Source organism: Artemia franciscana, chromosome 2 (genome assembly GCF_032884065.1).
Source record: "Artemia franciscana chromosome 2, ASM3288406v1, whole genome shotgun sequence".
In the NCBI taxonomy this organism is placed as follows: domain Eukaryota; kingdom Metazoa; phylum Arthropoda; class Branchiopoda; order Anostraca; family Artemiidae; genus Artemia; species Artemia franciscana.
Window position 1 is genome coordinate 44,174,669 of NC_088864.1, and position 18,930 is coordinate 44,193,598.

Consider the following 18,930-nt stretch of genomic DNA (forward strand, 5'->3'; position numbering starts at 1 on the left):
TGTTAGTATTATATGGATATTTCTATTTTGTGTTTTTTTGACAAATTTGTTAAGAAAAAAAAAAAATCTGTTCAAAATCCTCACTACATTTCTCCGTGAAACCTTCCAGTCCCGTTTAGGGACGACGTGCTCTTCCCTTGGCGCCAAATGAATGGCTAAAAAGCAACAATGTTTGGTAACCAATCATCCTTCATCAACGGCCTGACCACTTTTCTTTAATTATAGCGGTAAAAATTGGATCTAATTACATTTTTTGTAGAGCTGATTGTTTTACATAGGATCAGTCAAACAAGTTCGTGAAACTGGGCTTTGACGACTCCTCTGGAGAACATCCTTAAAAAATGGTCTAAAGAAGATGTTTTCCAGTCCAAGGTCTGTCCATACCAGTCGAGAAATCGTTTTTACAGTGTTTCTGAACTTCCCACACTTTTTACAATCAATCAGTCACAAAGGCTTAAAACTTTCTTTTTTATCTTCCGAGAATAAGATCTTTTAAGCATCAGTAACACCAAGAATCAGTCTAAATCGCACTTTTCTAGTTCTACAAAAGATCAATTTCTCTGTTAAACAATAAGCAGGTAAATCTGGCTTTAAGCAGAAAAATCGAAGACAATTTAGAGAATTAATGTCACTATACAATTACAAAATTATTCAAAAGCGATTTTAAATAAAATTTGAACTTTAATATTCACCGCTTTTTGTTTTCAGAATAAGATGAAATCTGATCGCACAAGTCGGTCTACCCGAAAAGTTTACAGAAGAAAATGTCAATAGCTCCATTTCACTCCAAACTAGTATCGACGCTTTACACAAATTTCTACAACTAAATGAAAGAAATGTTGTTACTTACTCTAGAGTTCTTTTACTGGAAACGGCTCCTTCAAAGTATCTTTCCACATATGCTTCTGGAAACCAGCCAACTTGACCATTGAGCTCACCACTTAGCCACCCAGGCTCTGCGTTCATCGCCAGAGATGCCTAAAGAAAAAGTAACTTTAAATACCTTTCATCTTAAATATTATATAGAACCGAGATTGTAGTGTAAAAATAATCTCTGACTTATAAGTAAAGAAGTCCTAATTTAAAAAGGGAACCTTTTTTCTTTATTTATTCATGCTAAAAGAGATAACGTTTAAATATTTGTTTTCAGTAAAGTGCTAACGACACCCTCCCTTTAAGAAAGCTTAGAGGGTGCTAGATCTACTCCTTTTTGCATTAATTTCTTTTCGTTTTAAATATAACTTGATTATTCATTGAATTTTTTTTTCATTTCTGCTTGTCTTTGGTTTAATATGGCTCCTTATTCTAGTCATGGCGCTGTCTTGAAGATCATTTCTTATATCTAAATATTAATATTTCTCATAATAATAAATTAAGTTTTAAAATGTATAATAAAACGGATGATTTCGATTTTGAAGTGATTAGTTTCCCATTCCCTGAAAGTAATATACACTCAAATATCACATATTCGGCGTTTTTCTCACAGTTACTTCGATATGCAAGGATTTGTAGTAATTATATTGATTTTAAAAATAGATGTAAAATCTTAAGCCAAAAATTGATATTAAGAGGTTTTTCTGCAAATAAATTAACTTGGCAATTTAAAAAATTTAGTTTTCATTATAACGAACTTTTAAATAAATACCAAAAGAATTATCTAGAAATACTTAGGGAAATTTTCGGTTAAGTTTTTAGGTTCGCGAAAAGTTGATGCAGCACCATCTATTTTGTGAATTGATCTAAAAGAGCGGATTTTTCAAAAATAGCCACATGGTAATGATGAAATCCTACTCCTGCTAAATAGAGGAATATATTAACAGGGTAAGCTTGTTTTGGTGTTACTGGGTTGTTCTACATTTGCATTTGCTGGTTTTTTTTTTCATAGGCATGTATTTTGGGATGATACCTGACACGGGGATACCATGGGTATTCTGTGGTAAGCACAACACTTGACTGGGTAGAGAATTTGAAGTGCCGAAACCCTATAGGCAAGTGTATTCTCCTGATGAGCCCTTGTGTTGGGTTGTTGCCTCTGAATTATTTATCTTTACTGTTTTTATTGCTTGGTAAATGACGACTTATACTTATTGACGACATGACTGCCTGTCCATCGATTATTCTTTATGGTTGATTGTGTATGGCTATGCTATTTGACCTATGTGATTGTGTGGATGAGTAGGGTTGAGGCCTCGTTCAAGTGCTGATCTATATTAATCACTAATTTAGGAAAACAGTCTTCCTTTTCTCCTTCTGTCTCTTTTTTTTTCAATGTGTTTGTGCTGTTGCATTGGTGGTTTCTCTTTTCGTAATAAAAATAAGTTGTAAGTTTGTGTGTTTGTCAATCATGTTTTGTGTTTGTCCGCATATGTGTGTTTGTTTGTCCGCATATGACGTCATTACAAGTCTATAAGGGAGCGATTCAAAGAGAAATTTTAGTATAAATCCTACAATGGCAGAAGAAACAGCCGAGGAAGCGGCTCAAAGAGTTAATGCCAAAAGGCTTGCGGCTAAAAGAGAAAGTAAGAAAAGAAAGCGTGCCCAGGAATCACAAGAACAACGTGAAAACAGGCTTGCGTCTCAAAGAAAATTACCAAAAAAAAATCGTGCCGAGGAATCACAAGAACAACGTGAAAACAAGCTTGCGGCTCAAAGAGACAATACCAAAAGAAAGCGTGCCGAGGAATCACAAGAACAACGTGAAAACAGGCTTGAGGCTCAAAGAGAAATTACCAAAAAAATCATGCCGAGGAATCACAAGAACAACGTGAAAACAGGCTTGCGGCTCAAAGAGATAATGCCAAAAGAAAGCGTGCCGAGGAATCACAAGAACAACGTGAAAACAGGCTTGCGGCTCAAAGAGATAATGCCATAAGAAAGCGTGCCGAGGAATCACAAGAGCAACGTCAAAATTATCGCCTGGCATTCAGGTACAGCCCTGATGATTATAGCTTGAGTAGATGTGTTCAAATCGGGATTATGTCTAAAATTTGTCCCTATTGCAAGGCCTTGAAATTTAATGGTGAAACAATGGGAATGTGTTGCGCCTCAGGAAAAGTTAAACTTCCTCAACTGGCTGCACCACCAGAGCCATTGAAGACTTTATGACGTTACAGACCGGGACACAAGGAATATAAATGACGACCGGGACACTCAAAGAGAAATTACAGACCGGGACACCGGGACACAGGGAATATAAGTGACGACCAGGACACTCAAAGAGAAATTACAGACCGAGATACCGGGACACAGGGAATATAAATTACGACCGGGACACAGGGACACAACTACAACAGTGGCACCGGAAGGGCACAGGGGGGATATATAAATGACGACGGGGAGACAGGGAATATTCGATTAGCAATCACCATCAACAAAGCTCAAGGGCAATCATTAGAAAAATGCGGTATAGATCTGAATACGGATTGTTTTCCCATGGACAATTATATGTTGCATGTTCAAGAGTCGGTAAACCTGACAATCTATTTATATGCACAGACAATGGGACAGCGAAGAATGTTGCATATTCGCAGGTTTTACGTAGTTAAAAACATAAATATATCTGTCTATATTCACAGGTGGGACACAGGGACACAACTACAATGACGCGTAACTAATATGGCGCGTAACGACTTACACGCGCGGGGGGGGGCTTGGGGGGGGGCGAAGCACCCCCACCAACAGCTAGTATTTAATAAATTAATAACTGTTAAGCAAAAATAGATGCAAAACGAGAAGTCAAGGAGTGAATAACCACAGGCTGTAAGCTTTTGTTCTAACATAGAGTATAAGTTACACAACAACATAGTAATTAAAGTAATTAAACATATAGTAATTAAATTGTTACTATAAGTTACGGGAGTAAACTAAACTAGGAGTAGAGAAGTCCTTTAATAGCCCGAAAAAAAATGAAGGAATAACTTATAAGTTATAAAAAGGCTTTAAAAAGGCTTTAACAACCAAGTGGCAAGGCATAGAGTAATTGAATTGTTCAATAGTTAAAAGAGTCATATCATACGAAAGAAGGGGGAGGGGAGAGCATTGGCAATAATTTATTTTTACCAAGAATAATGTTACATGGTTTGATGCATTTGTGACTTTATAAGTGGTCTTAGTCTTCCAGGGGGAAGGGGGAGCAAGGATTTTCTCTTGCTAAGACCAGCTGATGTAGGTCATCATACGAAAAAACAGAGTAGTTAATAAAGAATATGAACACAACGTTGCAAAAGTTAAAACGTCTTACCAAAAACCTTGATCATTGAGCGGAATTATTTATTTGATAAAATTGCTGGATACGAATGCAGAATTTGTGACAGTAATGAGATTCATTTGCAAGATTTATCAGAGTTGACTTTTACATTTCGAACAAATAATTTTAACAAAGTACAGGAGCGACCTTAACAAATGTATTTTAGAGTAACAATAAGAATGGCGAATACAAGAACAGCACTTACAGGGAGGAGGAATGGGGATGACCCTTCTCAAGAAACATTACGAATTTAGTACCGATAATGTCCATTTGTCACACCACCTCCGTCCCCTCACTTCCTCCGATTGGAAAAAAAACCTCTGATACGACCCATTTTCCATAAAAAAAAAGTATGATTTTGATTACAAATACAAAAAAAAATCATTTAAAACATAAATTAAGAGTCAAGTATTACGTATACACTTAACTCCCATAGTCTATAGAATTAATTCTCCGTCAAATGCCCCAAATTTATTAATTAGACAATCACGTTTTAAGAATAGGTCATGAGAATTACTAACAATTTCTCAGGAAAAAAGACAGGAATTAATATTCCCTTTAAAAATAAACATTAGAAATTACCGTAATAATATCACCAGCAAGAAATGAGAGTTCGTCCGTATTCCTTGCATCAAAGCTATATAATGCTCGATACTTAATCATCTCCTGGCTTGGCACAGACACAAAACTAGCTTGCGACTCCTTGATTGGAGATTCATCCCACTGATTACTCTCCCATCCAGCTCCGCTTATCAGAGCTTGGGTTTGAGAAGCACGAAGCTCAAGAACTTTGGAGCGTTTTGAATCAAACTCAGCCTTGACTTTCCTGCATTTGTTAATTTCGTCTTTCAGCTCTTTCTGTATTTCCTCCAAACGAGAATTATTGTTTTCCTTATCCTCTTTCTTCCGTGTAAGCTAAAATAAAAATTATATCATTTCAAAAACCCATGATACTTAGCCTTTTGTCTCTCTCAAAACCTTAGTGAACACGGCTGACACTAAAGATACTAATATACCATGTATTTCACTTTTTAAAGCCTTTGTTTGTTTTTAAGGGGTATACTACTATAAATAACAAGTTACTGCAGCACCAAGCCGCATGATGCCAACACAGCTATGCATGCTACTCCTCCACCTCAATCTATCCAAAACCTACCTTTTTACACCTTCCCAAGAGGTTCCTATTTCCGTTAAATCTTCCTTGCGACAGCCTCCCACCCCATTCGAGGACAACCTGTTTTTTGTTTGACCCTAGTTCCTAGACGTTTGGCCGACGAAAACAATCTTGAGCAATCTGTCATCCTTCATCCGATCAAGTAATAGCGATCTCAACCTTTCTCTCATTATAGCCATGGAAAGCGGGTTTTACAACATTTTTCGTGCAGCTTACTGTTTGAGATACGGTCAGTCAGTAGGGTACCCAAAACAATCTGTAGGCAGTTTATCTCGAAAACATCTAGCAAAGTCTATCCCGTTTTTCGGAGCGCTCACGCTTCAGAACCATACTCGACCATTGTCACCACTGTAGATTCTAATATTCTAATCTTTGTTCTTATCTAACAATATCTAACTTTATTCTAATCTAACAATACTACGTAAGTAAGTAAACCTGCCCACTTGATCAATCTATTCGTTACCCATTATCACCTCTTCACCTTCACATATTCCAAGTCTTGGCGACTTAGTTTTCTTAACATTAAGTTTATAGGTATAGGGTGCATTTATTATGACAAATTGTACTTTTCTACATCGTTGAAATGTTTTACTGGCAGAGAAAGTGAATCTAACTTCCATTTTGGTATATAATATATCGGCGAATTTTGTACATGGTAGTACCGAAACTTGCCTGGGTGACAACCTCACTTGTGAAGCCCTTCTATCTTCTAGGTCCCTTAGAAAAAGTTTCTAACAAACACAGCCTCTAGTCCACTAGATTAGTGAACTACACTATATTAATATTTGTGACCGAATTTCGTTTCTAGGTTTGTTTATATAGAATTCCTTTTAATCTGTTTTTGACCATAGTTTAACTGACCACACAATCTGCACACCAGCTTAAACTTCGCGAAAATATAAGACAATATAGTAAATTTGGGAAGTAGAAGGAATAATTAATTTTGTTAGCTGTCTACAAATAGTGAAAATCAGCGGCATACATCTATGATTCATTGATAAAGATTAGTTCATTACTTTTAATAAATACATGGTGATTTCCTGGTAAAATAATGACGAAACTGTTATTTTAACTTTTTTTACATTACAGAATGAAATTAAAAATGCGACATCTAATCAACTTCTGTTGTCTAATAGTTAACGATCAGCCAAAATGATCTGAACTAGTGACAACAAATATGCTTATAAAAAGCAGTCACTTTTAAGGGTAGAAGGTTCAAACTGTCACCCGATCAAAACTCGCAATCCTTTCCTAAAAAGCGGGTAGCACTATTACGTTTTAGTCTATTGAGACAGATTTTTTATATTGCAATTTCATTAGCTTACAGAATTAAAATACAAAGTGAAAAAGTAATTTCTAATTTCATTTTTTAATCAGTTATCAATAATAAGAATGCCCCATTTCGGAATCATACCTGTAGACTAGCATAACCGTAACCTCCAATATTTGAATGTTGATTTGCATCCTTTCAAACTTTTTTCGACTGAGAAAAATCACAGCGCACCTTGGTTATTCTACTCTTTATATATTTGCTACATCCACTATCTTTATAAAAATACCGCCCAGGTAAGTGAAACTATCCACTTGATCGATTTTCGTGTTATCAAATAGGACCTCTTAAACCTTGTTAATTCCTAGTCTAAGCGACTTGGCCTTTTTAACATTAGACTAGTTTCCAAGCCTATTTGGGCATCCTGAGCTCTCAAAAGCTACAAGAAAATCATTCAATTCCCTAACATTTTTATCTAGGATACTCAAACCATCTATTTGATCAAAGTATATGAGATTTTTACCTTCCCATTTAATATTGCTTTTTTCTCTTAGCCTTTGTCGTGTTCCTTCGGACTATGTCTATCAAAACAATGCATATTAACGGGGATAGGAAACAACCCTCCTTAACGCCAAACTCCATACCGGACCTACTATTAACATCACTTCATACCTTAACCACATCAATATTACTCTCGCATACAGGACTAATCACTTCAGCGTCCTAGTCCGGTATAGCATACGGGGATAAGATTCACCAAAGCTTTTCTATCAGCTGAATCAGCAGCCTGTTCATAATCTATAAAAAATTTAGAGCCAAAGAGGTCCAATGATTCAGACACTTCTCAATTATTAATCTGAAACTAAAAATTTGGCTGAAACGCCCTCTCACTTTCCTAGAAATGCACTGTTCTTCTCTTAAAATGTTGTCCAAAGTGTGTCTTAGTCGAATAAGCGCCGTTATGCTAAGCAATTTGTTTCCAAGAGAAATGAAGCTATTGTCTCTGCTATTACCACCATCATTCTAATCATCTTTTTTATAAACAGGTCAAAATCACAAAATTAGTAAGCGATAACAGTCATACGAAGAAAAGATATTCTAAAGCTAGAAAATAGCGTAGCTAAATTACACAAATTTCGCTAATTATTATTCCTAAAAAGGCCGAAAATTCTTTTAAAGAATTTAAAAACGGAATTCTTCTACTGGAATCCCTCCTACTCGAAGTTTATTCTACGGACCAAATAATTCGCCGGGTGTTGGTTTTTCTCAAAAGAAAAAAAAACATTATAGCAAAGAAAAAGAATTGTTAAGAACCCATGCTTCTGATTCAAACAAAGTTAAAATACAGGAAGCATCAAAAGCATCCAAAAAATCATTCGACATTTTGAAGCCGAACAACAGAAATCTACTATCACCCAAGAATGCACTTCCTAATCTAATGCAGCTTAAGAATTTTCTCAGTAATTCGTAATATAAAACCTTTTTTTTTTCAAAGTTCCCCCATTTTTACAATCTATAAATTATTGTGTACAGTTTCTTTCTATTAGGTAGCTTCTTTAGGTAGCTATTAGGCACTCACCTCTGCTTGCAAAATGGCTAATTTTTCTCTCAAAGCAGCTACATTTAGACGACGCTTTACGACTTCTTCGCTTCCATTATCTTCACCTATTTTGGCCGAATTAAGCTTATTCTTTGCCTCAAGTTTGGCTCGCTCTTGAGATAAAGTAAGCAGTCGAGCGTTTTGATCTCTCATTCTAGCCTTGAGTTGGGTTAATTCTGCAACATGAGAGTCTCGTACTCCCCGCATGCCGTCAATTGTGGTTTTGATTTCAGCAACTCCAGTTCGAGTATCTAAAATTTTGTTTGACATGGTGGTAACTTTTTCATGCTGCAATAAAAATCTTATTTAAGCAAATATAAAAAAAAATGTGAGTCAAATTTACATAAGCTGCATGTAATACAATGTTATACTCGCGGCAACGGCTCCCACGACAGGTAGCTGAACCAGTACCTAAAATTCAGCCGGTATCAGCAAGATGAATGCGTTACTCAAACAGTTTTATTCCCTCGTTTGTCAAGATTTTTAATACTACACTCACCCGTCAATAATTGTACAGATTTAGTTGCTTTAGTTCATTATTCTTTTTATTTGTTATTGACTTTAAAGAATTTTTTTTATTTAACTTGAACTTGGAATTATTTCAAGTTTTACTGTTTTAGTTTTACTGCTGATGATGAACACTGTATATGTGTTCGAAATATCCAGTTAAATTTTATATCTGTTCACTGTCAATAAAAAGGTTTCATCCCTATTTTGAACTGTTTTACTTTCGGAATTATTTTATTTTATTTTTTTTTTTACAAATAGTTGGATATTTCAATGTCTTAGATTTTATTTTAACTCTATGATATTTCGAGTCAACATATAAATTTCAATGATGACGGCTACGGCTATGATTTTTATGTTTAGTGCCTTATTGTGTTGCGAGAGCAGCACTTTGGTTTTGTCCTGTTTTTTTTCCTATGCCGCCGATGTCGGCTTATTCCTGGAAACTGGTAAGGGTCTAACCTGTGCAGCTTTTACGGAAAGTGTGGACCTCAGGCCGGATTGATGAATATGGCATTACATTTTGGAAAGCTCCGCAGAACTCTTGCCCGGGGCCAAAAAGGATGGTTTTTGCTTGTCCACGAGCCAGAGCCTATGGTGTGCGAAGTGAAGTGGAATTATGTATCCTATGTTAGAAAGGAGTATCTGAAGTTGTGCAGCCAAGCTTTCGTTTCATCAAACCATGTTTTTGCTTTCGAGTGGAAAGCTCCGTTCTAGCAGGCAAGCAGACAGGAACCACTTTCAAATTGAAGATGGACTAAAATCTATAAGTATTAAATATATGCGGCAGTTGCCCAGCCCAACAGCCAATCTATCTTCTTTGAGTGATAAATAAAAAAATTTACAGAAGCAAAAAAGCGGCATTTTCCCACGGGTCCGAAAGTGCTGCCGTGATTTCGGCTGGGTTTATCATTTTTTTTTTTTTGGACTTGGGATTGAGGTAGAGAAATTTTATGAGATGTACCTCTTAAACTTTAAAAGTTCTGTCGTTACTAAAGAAATTGGAGCTTATCCTTTCCTCCTTTCTAAGTGGTGACGCTAGAAAGTTGGCCTATGGCAAAAAAAAATCAACTTTTGAGCTACGACAGATAGAATTTTTTTTCGACGGCAATCGATAGCTGTTGATGAGCTGATCAAAGTATATGCCATCCATTTTTTGGTACAAAAATTCCTTCATAAGATATACTAGTTTCAAGTTTCAAAGGGTTGACAACTTCAGTAGTAGAGTACACATTGAAACGAAAAATAGGCCGATACCAATTGTGAGACATGTAGGGGACTTGTAAGGAAAGGTCACTGTTAGTTCATAATCATCTTCGGCAGTGAGGGGTTTGCAAATTTTGCTATTTGGTGTACCTATTATTTGTTTCCAGTGTTTTTGATGGTAAGACCGAGTTGGTTCCAGTGGTAAGACATGTAGGGGACTTGTAAGTAATAATCGTCTGTTAGGCTACAGTCATCTTTAGTGACTGTAACCTAGAATTAAGTGTTTACGCAACGGGTACAAACGATAACATAAAACAACGAGGCAGTCTCGTAATAATTAATAGAGTGTCATCTATGGTATTCTGATCCTGAAAAGTTACAGATAGCTTTATACTACCAACTAGATCATATAAGATACTGTTTCAAGTTTTCATCCGTCACGATGTCTACGATTGATAAGGATAACGTTCAACTGGCTGCAAAGTCAATTTAGTTCCTTCTTTCAGTATTATCGATAGCTCGTGATGAGCTGATAAAAAATATGTCATAGTAGTTTCTTCATAATTAATAGTGTCATTTATGGTATTTTGATCCTGAAAAGTTACAGATAGCTTTATAATACCAACTGGATTATATAAGATATTGTTCTAAGCTTTCATCCATCACGATGTCTACGATTGAAAAGGATAAAGTTCAACTGGCTGCAAAGTCAATTTAGTCCCTTCTTTCGATATTCTTTTGTTATTGTTGTTTTTTCAACGCTGAGGAATAGCCTTTGATCACGTGATTACTCATCGCGTTCTTCTTTGAACGTAACGTTTTAAAAGCTTTGATAGGCTGACAACTTCAGCGTTTAACCGATAGCAAAGAAACAAAACCAAAGTCTTGCTCTCGCAACACTTTATTCGGCGATGCCGGACAAAGGTTGCCGCAACACTTCACGTTGCCCAGGCAACGTAGGTCTAGTCATTTATTATGACAATAATTGCCACTGACTGGAATGACCGTGTAAGGCGTTTAACAATAAAATCATTTGAGTTTGAGCTAATCCACATATATGAAAATAAACTTATCATCATTAGATGGAGGGTAATAACAGAAACACATGTTAAATTGTTATAATTTAGGTTTAAATAAAGGAAAAAGATTTTTTTTTTAGTTTTAGAGAATTCAGAGTCCAGTGGGTTAAGTCTGCATTCAAGACTTCCATTGAAGTGGGTAAAATCTCCTTCAATTCATATACGGGTTATGGTCTGAGACACGGCAATTTTTCAAAAGTATTTTGGCATATGAAATTCCAATAGAGTTCTTAAGTAAGATATTTTAGCAGTTCGTCATGATTAACTACGTTTCTTGGGGCTTTTTGTAACCTTGACTATTTGTTTTGGTTATGTTTTATCCTTCTTTTTGAAAAAAAACAAGTAAGTTTATCTAATGAAAGTAAGAACGAAATTGAAACTTGAAACAAGCACATGTCAATCGAATTAGCGCTGATTACTGTTATGTCCCTTTATTTAAAAAATTACGCAAAGTCACCACTTTACTGAAAACACAGTAAATTAATTACCCTTAGTAAACTAACTAATAACTAGTAACAGTAAACCAACTACCCTAAAAGGAGTTAAAAGATGACATTAGAGTTATGGTTTTCAAATCGTTGTCAACTGAAAATTCATTCACTAGAAAGTAAATCCCTGGAAATGTGTTTTTAAAAAAATGTGTTATATATAAAAATTTTTAACTAGATATTTCGAACATATCTACAGTGTTCATCATCAGCAGTAACACTCTACTGCTGTTTTACTGATGATGAAAATACTGAGTTTTACTGCTGGTGATGAACATTGTATATGTGTTCGAAATATCCAGTTAAAAAATTTTATATCTGTTCACTGTTGATTAAAAGGTTTCATCTCTATTTTGAACTGCTATACTTTCGTCATGGAAAGGCAGTGTGGTCTTCAAAGTTATCTATTGACTTCAGCAATTGGTGTAGTAAGACCGAGAACCAAATATGTTGCATCTGTTCCATAGCCAAGAAGTAAAGAAACTTGTCCAAGGGGGTAGCAAAATATACAAACTTAAGTAATCAAGTAATCAAACTTAAGGAAATCAATATTCTGACTCGCTTTTTTAGAGAGAGGAAAATTTGTTGTAACAAACAAAAAAAGTGCATTTTCACGGACACCCCAAGAAGTGAAAACACTTGTCCGAGGGGTGGCGAAATATATTGTAAAACAACAATAAAAATGTAATAATTAATTACAGCCCTAAACACTGATAATGCTTCTCCTGTTCACTCAATGTAGGACAATAGAAGAATTTAACAAAGAAATCATAAAATAATATGACACTATCGTTGTTCTAAGTTTATATAGCGTTTCTTAGCAAGACTGATGTACTTTAGCATAAATTAAATCTTTACGATGCAAAATCAAATTGACACAAATTTTCCTTTAAATCATCAGCGTCAAAAGGTTTTAAACATGGGAATAAAAGAAAATCAAATATCAACAAAAATAATCCAAGCGTAATTTAAGACCAGGTGAAGGACCATAGAATTTTTCAGAGGTCAAAATAGGATAAAAAAAAAGGGTGTTCAACATTTTAGGATGTAGAAGAACAATTTCATTGAGATACTGAATCAAAGGGAACCTCCCTTAAAAAAAACAAAGTTCCCCCAACTATATTAAATTTGGGCACATGCGAAAAAATGAAGAAAAATGTAGTGAAAATCAATAGAAAATTTTTCTCAGAACGGATATCTTTGAGATTAAACGACAGATGGCAAAGTAAATTCAAGGGAAGAACTTACGAGCTGACACAGTTCCAGAGTTAAAGTTTGGTTTTTCGCTCTCAGGGAAGTCAACTTCTCCATTTCGGCCTGCCTCTGTACAAGCAGCTCTTGAAGCCTTTGAGACTCCCATTCCATCTGTCGCTGTCGTTCGAGCTCCCTAGAAAGGAAATGAATTTAATCAAAATTATTCCAGAGTTAATCGTTTTGGTATTTATGAAACAGACTTAAGAAAAGCTAGAATAAAAGCTCGACAAACAAATCTCCATGGGGAGGCCAAATTTAAAACTTTCGAGAATAGAGGGGCTGATTTGTACCAACGTTTTGCAGAAGACATTTCAAAATCCCTGTGTTTTTCTCTTAGATTTTACCCCTAGCCTGGCAAAAAATGTCCCACACTCCGTTGGTTAAAAATTAGATAAAAAAAAAGAAAAACACAAGTCCATTTCATAGAAAATAAAATCGAAAAGGCTTTTGCCTCAATTTATTGAGGCAATTTTCTGTTTTTCATGCCAATTTTCTGTTTTTCATGTTTTTCATTTCTGTTTTTCTGTTTTTTATTTCAATTTTCTGTTTTTCATGCCATTATAGTAGGTTTTTTCTTAGTTTTTACCAGCTGGTTAATCTTCCTTCTATATTTCTGACTCGAGAACTGCATTTATTTTTTCATAGGTTGTTATAGATCCCTTTTTTACCTAAACTAATAGACCGACGAATTACTACCAGAGAAAAAGATGACTTTGTTTGAAAACGTCAAACAATCTAATTAAGGGAGAAAGCGTCACGTGACGCACTACGCCTTCTTGGAGTTCATTTCTCGTCGGATCTCGAATGGGCTGAATGCTTCATCCATGACGGCTCCATTTTGACACTATTCAGGTCATATATCAGACCAGTCAGGGAATATGCATGTCTTCTCTTTGCTGGCTTTCCAACTAACCACATCGCTCCTCTTCAATATCTTCAAATCCGAGCAGTTCGTGTATGAATTTCTAGCAGCTCTGATACCAAATCCCAGCAGTCAATCCATGATCAATTTGACGTGGTTTGAATGTCGGCGTTATACAATACACGCATTGCCCTCCTGAGGAAGGTATCGAGACTCGATCCAGATAGAATAAAGCCTTTGCGACCAACTCACCAAAATACAGCTCAACAGAACTACCTTGTGCAGTGTACACAACGCCAGGTATACTTGAAGACAAGTTTCACTCGACGATCTGTCGCCATATGGAATGGTCTCTCAGTAGGGATCTCGGAAAATCCTTCTCTTGAGGCTTTCAAGAGAAGGTATAATAAACACCTTAAGAGTAATTAGCGTCGTAATTACCAAGACTAGTGGCATATCACTTGTGATAGAGCCGTGAAGCCTGTAATAAAAAAAAGAAGAATAGACACTTAAACATCTTAGACTGTTTAGTAGCATTATTCGTTATGCAAGAACAAAGGATTTCATGAGCAATGAATAAAACATGCCATATATGTCCCTGCCTGTAATTATGGATGGACAGGGCCAAAATAACGAAACAAAAAAATCTGCTAAAAACTTTACTGCCCTTTCTGAGCAGTTTTCTAGCGTTTTAAACTTTTTTATATAACAACTGTTCAATTAATTACCAAAACTTCCAACTAATCGGCAATCCTTGTCCTTAGTAAGAGGCACTGGAAGAGCTTCATTCCCTTCGTCCTCGAACACCTAAAAAAACAAAAGCCAGATTCCGTTTCCAACGTCTTCTTCACTCATACAAATACGAAGTTTTTGCGCGGGAAACACCATATCCATAAGAGGGGTCAAATACTTTGAGAAAGCACAACCACCTATTTTAAATGAAGAGCACAGACTCCGTCAATACTGTGGGACTTTTTGATTTTGATAGTTAATGGTTTTCAACAGAAGAGCAAGAAACAATCAAATCCTTTGGCTGAAGAAAATCAAGAAAATCATAAAGTTTCTGTTCAAAGTTAGTTTCCAGAACAAGATCACCTGCAGAGAATAGGATAAGGGAGGGATACGGCATTAGACTTTACAGTCCGTACCGGCGGTGCTGATCTCAGTTTCTTAGCCCTTCAGCCAGGAAGTGCAATGGGGGTTGGGGGCCAGCCATCCTGTGCTTTCGCACACCCTTCCTGTTTCCTGCAGAGAATACAATTTCAATAACGATCAAACCACTCATCTTAGGGAATTCCCGGAGCAGAAAGAGAACACATAACTTTAGAAGCATGACGGCAACCATTCCAGAGAGTATTTCAGTTAAATTACAATTTATAGAATATCCCGTCAAGTCGAAAATTCCGATGGGGAGCGAGTTGGTGGGAGAAAATTTGGCTTTGTACAAAGACACTTAATAATCATCAGCTTCAATCGTGGAGACCAACATTCCTTCCAAAGGTGGTACCACCATTTAGCAGAGCCAAAAGCAAGAATCGAATTCCTAAGCTAACCATGGATTGGAGAACATGCAAACTTTCATTATTGAAATAGCACTTTTTTGGGCATTAAAAAATAATTTGACAAATTGCACCGTGATAAACTTCTAAAAGAAGACGAAATTCCAATGTGAACCAACATTCATGCGAGACGAACAGATGAAAGGGGATACTAATTTTCTTAAAGGTATGGGAAGATATGAATACAGATTACAAGAGCCAAAGTTGCAATTGGGTAGTCTGGTGTTTGATATTCAAAACAACAAAACAACTAGTGTGAGGAACGAGATCTGAATTTGAAGTCGTGAAATAATTCTGTAAATAAGCGACACTGCAATTCTTTGAGACTAATTCAATGTTTTTTTTTCTTTTGTGCCTCTAAAAGGCTTTTTGGAAGCTAAATATATACGGTATAATATCTTATCTTAATTCTTGACTCCATACCCTCTATTTGCAAATTATCGGTCCCGTTTCATTTACCCTTGGCTTGGATTCTTGATTAGAGTTAAAAAAAAAATAAAAAATATATTTCAGTTAAAAGAAAAAAAGCAAAAAACCTTCTGGCAGCTTCTCTTTGTTCGATTTGTCTTAGACGTTCTTTCTCTCTTTCCACTTCTAGTTCTCTCTGTTTTTCAAGTTGACGCTGGAGCTCTTCATGCTTTCTTCTCTCTTGCTCAAGACGAATCTTTTCTTGTCGCTCCATTTCTTCGCGCTCTTTCCTCTCTCTTTCTTCACGCTCTCTTTTTTGGGCATCTTCAAGAGCCTTTCTTCGACGTTCTAATTCTGCTTGACCTCTGTCAAAATTCTCTTTTCGGCGATCCTCAAAAGAAACTAGAAAAAGTATGTCTTTCAATTCTCCTTTTAAAACCAGATAACAACAAAAATACATAATCAATTATTCTTGAGCCGATTTCTATGAAGATGGGGCTACTGAATACTCTTGTGAAAAAACAAAATCCCTTCCATTTTATTTTTATTTTCTTACATGTTAGTACAGTACTTCCTTGCCTTGATAGATCGAAAAATCAAAAGCTGAAATAATATTTAAGCTGGGGAGTACTTGTAACGGTAAAGAACTATTTAAAAATATAAAACAAAAAGCCAGTGCTGCATGTTCAACAAACATAGTTAAGCTGAGTGTCCATGAACTAAAACAAGCTCGCAACAAATGCGACAAATATATGTTGGGAAAGTATAAAAAAAAATTACACAAATATGTTAGCACATATCTAATGAATGGAGTTGCGGAAGAAAACAGGTTATAGACAACAGACAACAGAATAGCATAAAGCAAGCAATGGTAACTACGGCGTTAAAAATAAATTGCTTGGTACATCATAAAATTGGTCAATTTTAATAATTATACCAAAAGTCCATCTTTTCAGCCTTAATTCTTTTCTCAGATAACTATCTCCTCAATTTTATCCCAGCTTAAAAGAAAACCAGATTGAGGTTCTGTGACCTTTGGTTTTCATTGTTTGCATATGAAAAGTAAATTAAAAGCAAAATATACGAACACAGAGTATATGGTCCGCAGGCCGCGAGTAATATGTTAGCACCGATGCTACTGTCTACAAAACCTCTTGTGACCAGACGCAATATCACAATAAGCATAATATAAATGTTATAAGTCAAAGTTTTAAAGCTTTTCTCAAATAAATATACAAAAAATATATCTAGACAATAATCTGTCATAATAATGTCATAATAATCTGTCATAATAAATATATCTGTAATTTTCTGGTGAGAATGTGCAACGGCAAAATTACGGAGAATGTGTAACAATAAACCAAATGAAGACACTTGTTGGATAAGTCTTTATTCATAGAAAAGATTTTGATATACTTTTTTGCCAATAGTTTTTGTAATACTGGCATTTTGAGCTCACTTCTCCATCCGCCTTTTTCATTTGATCTTTTGTGTTGTTTTAATTTTATCTGCCACGCCATTAGCAGCAAAAATTAGTTCCACGTCATTATAGTTACCACCAATAAGACATTCTAATTTTAAGTCAGCAATATTGAAAGAAAATAAGCATTTATTAATTTTGGCTCGTATGTGTTTTTGTTGTTGATTTTTTTGGCACTTCATAGAAACTTCCTTAAAATCAATTTGCCTCTCATCCCGTTTGGAATAATGTAGGCCTGATTTATTACAATGAATTCTTAAAGAAAAACCGATTAACCCACATACAAATGACTTTTGAGGACAGGTCCAAATGGAATATTTTTTTTTTTCGTTCTGTCTCTACAATAAAGCGTATGCCCTGGGAACCTCTAATCATCCCCTCTCCTGAAAACAATTAGCTGTATTTTATAAACTTACCTCTTTTTACTATTTTGACACCCCCCCCCCCCTTCCACTTAAAAAGATTCTGAACAATGGAATTTGTTGTTAACCACCGTTTTCATAACATCATTCCATAGAAATAGTCACAATCATTAAAAATAATATATATACAAACCAGGGGAAAGCATAGAACCATCTTCTTTATTAGACGGAGATGAAGTAGAATGGACAAAACTATCATCACCACTGCCAATGGACGCTAAGCTTCCGGCACGAGTTTTTTGTGCACCAAAGCCTTTGCGAAAACTGGGAGGCACCCAGCTGTTAGGAAGGACAGATGGTAGGGGCTCATTAGTTCTTGCTAAATCACACAGATGCATGGCCAGTATAAACTCTTCACAAGACAATTTACCATCTGTATCAATATCAGAAAGTGTCCTAAAGAGGAATGAGCTTTTAGGTAAAAATAACTAGAAAAATTCGTAAATAAGCGCATAAGATGTTAGGGGGAATAAAACACACCTTTTATATATTTTTAATTAATATGCCTACGGTTACGAACACTTCCCAAAGAGGGGATATACAGATTCTTCATCTGAGGAGACTCCCTACCCCTTCAGATTTCTTTGTTACATATGATAAATATTGATTGGATTATCTATAAGAAATTTAAGCTTAAAGACGTATTTTTACGCATCAAACCAAGCCCCTGAGATTTCTCTGAAGTTACCCTAAAACCTTACTATGTTGACAGCAACGTATTTTATAAGGAGGTAAATTATGTCAATAATGTGCGATGTAGTTATAATGTACAGCATAAAAAATAGTTTTTCTCTGAAAATCTAAAAAATCCCTCTTTTAAGGCATTTCTAATAGATAAAAGAAAAAGAGGGGAACCCCTCTTTAATATGCAAAGCACGCCAAAAACTAAAACAAATTTTGCCTTTAAATAGCAATGGAAAAGGACAATGGGTTCGCACAATCAAAAATAGGAAATTGAAGTTAGAATAGGACATGTCATAGGGTCACGTTGAATTTTCACTGCGGGGATAAATTCTGATACCCTCCATCGGTTTGCAACAGCTTGCATTATATTTTTGCTGCTTTTGCTTCGCTTTACTCCTCCAATAATTTGTATGCACGTAAAATGTCAGGCTCAAAAACAGTCTGCACACCTTTTTTCTACTAAAAAGGGGAGTAACCAGTAAGATTTTTCGTCTCAACCAACCATTTTCACAGCTTATCTAAGCTTTTAAACTTTTCTTTATTTGATTTTATAAGTTTTCTTTTCATTAAACAAACATGTCAATAGTCAGAAGCGAACCCGAAAGCTTACTAAGCGTACTATGATACCAAACATAGCGCTAAAACGTTTTTAAAATTATACTAGGGTATTTTGTTTTATACTAGTCAAGTG

At 35.6% G+C, this 18,930-nt stretch overlaps 1 protein-coding gene across 4 annotated transcripts in view; it reads right to left on the reverse strand.

The window, feature by feature from the left end:
• Positions 1-18,930, reverse strand: part of LOC136042349 (intersectin-1-like) — a 113,694-nt gene that overhangs the window by 78,194 nt on the left and 16,570 nt on the right. For all 4 annotated transcript variants that reach the window (XM_065727335.1, XM_065727329.1, XM_065727322.1 and 1 more), the window contains exons 6-11: positions 17,689-17,951; positions 15,782-16,055; positions 12,819-12,957; positions 8,270-8,578; positions 4,829-5,161; positions 851-978 (exon numbers count right to left, since the gene is read on the reverse strand). In XM_065727335.1, coding sequence (XP_065583407.1) covers positions 851-978; positions 4,829-5,161; positions 8,270-8,578; positions 12,819-12,957; positions 15,782-16,055; positions 17,689-17,951 — 1,446 coding nt within the window. The remainder of the gene's footprint in view (positions 1-850; positions 979-4,828; positions 5,162-8,269; positions 8,579-12,818; positions 12,958-15,781; positions 16,056-17,688; positions 17,952-18,930) is intronic.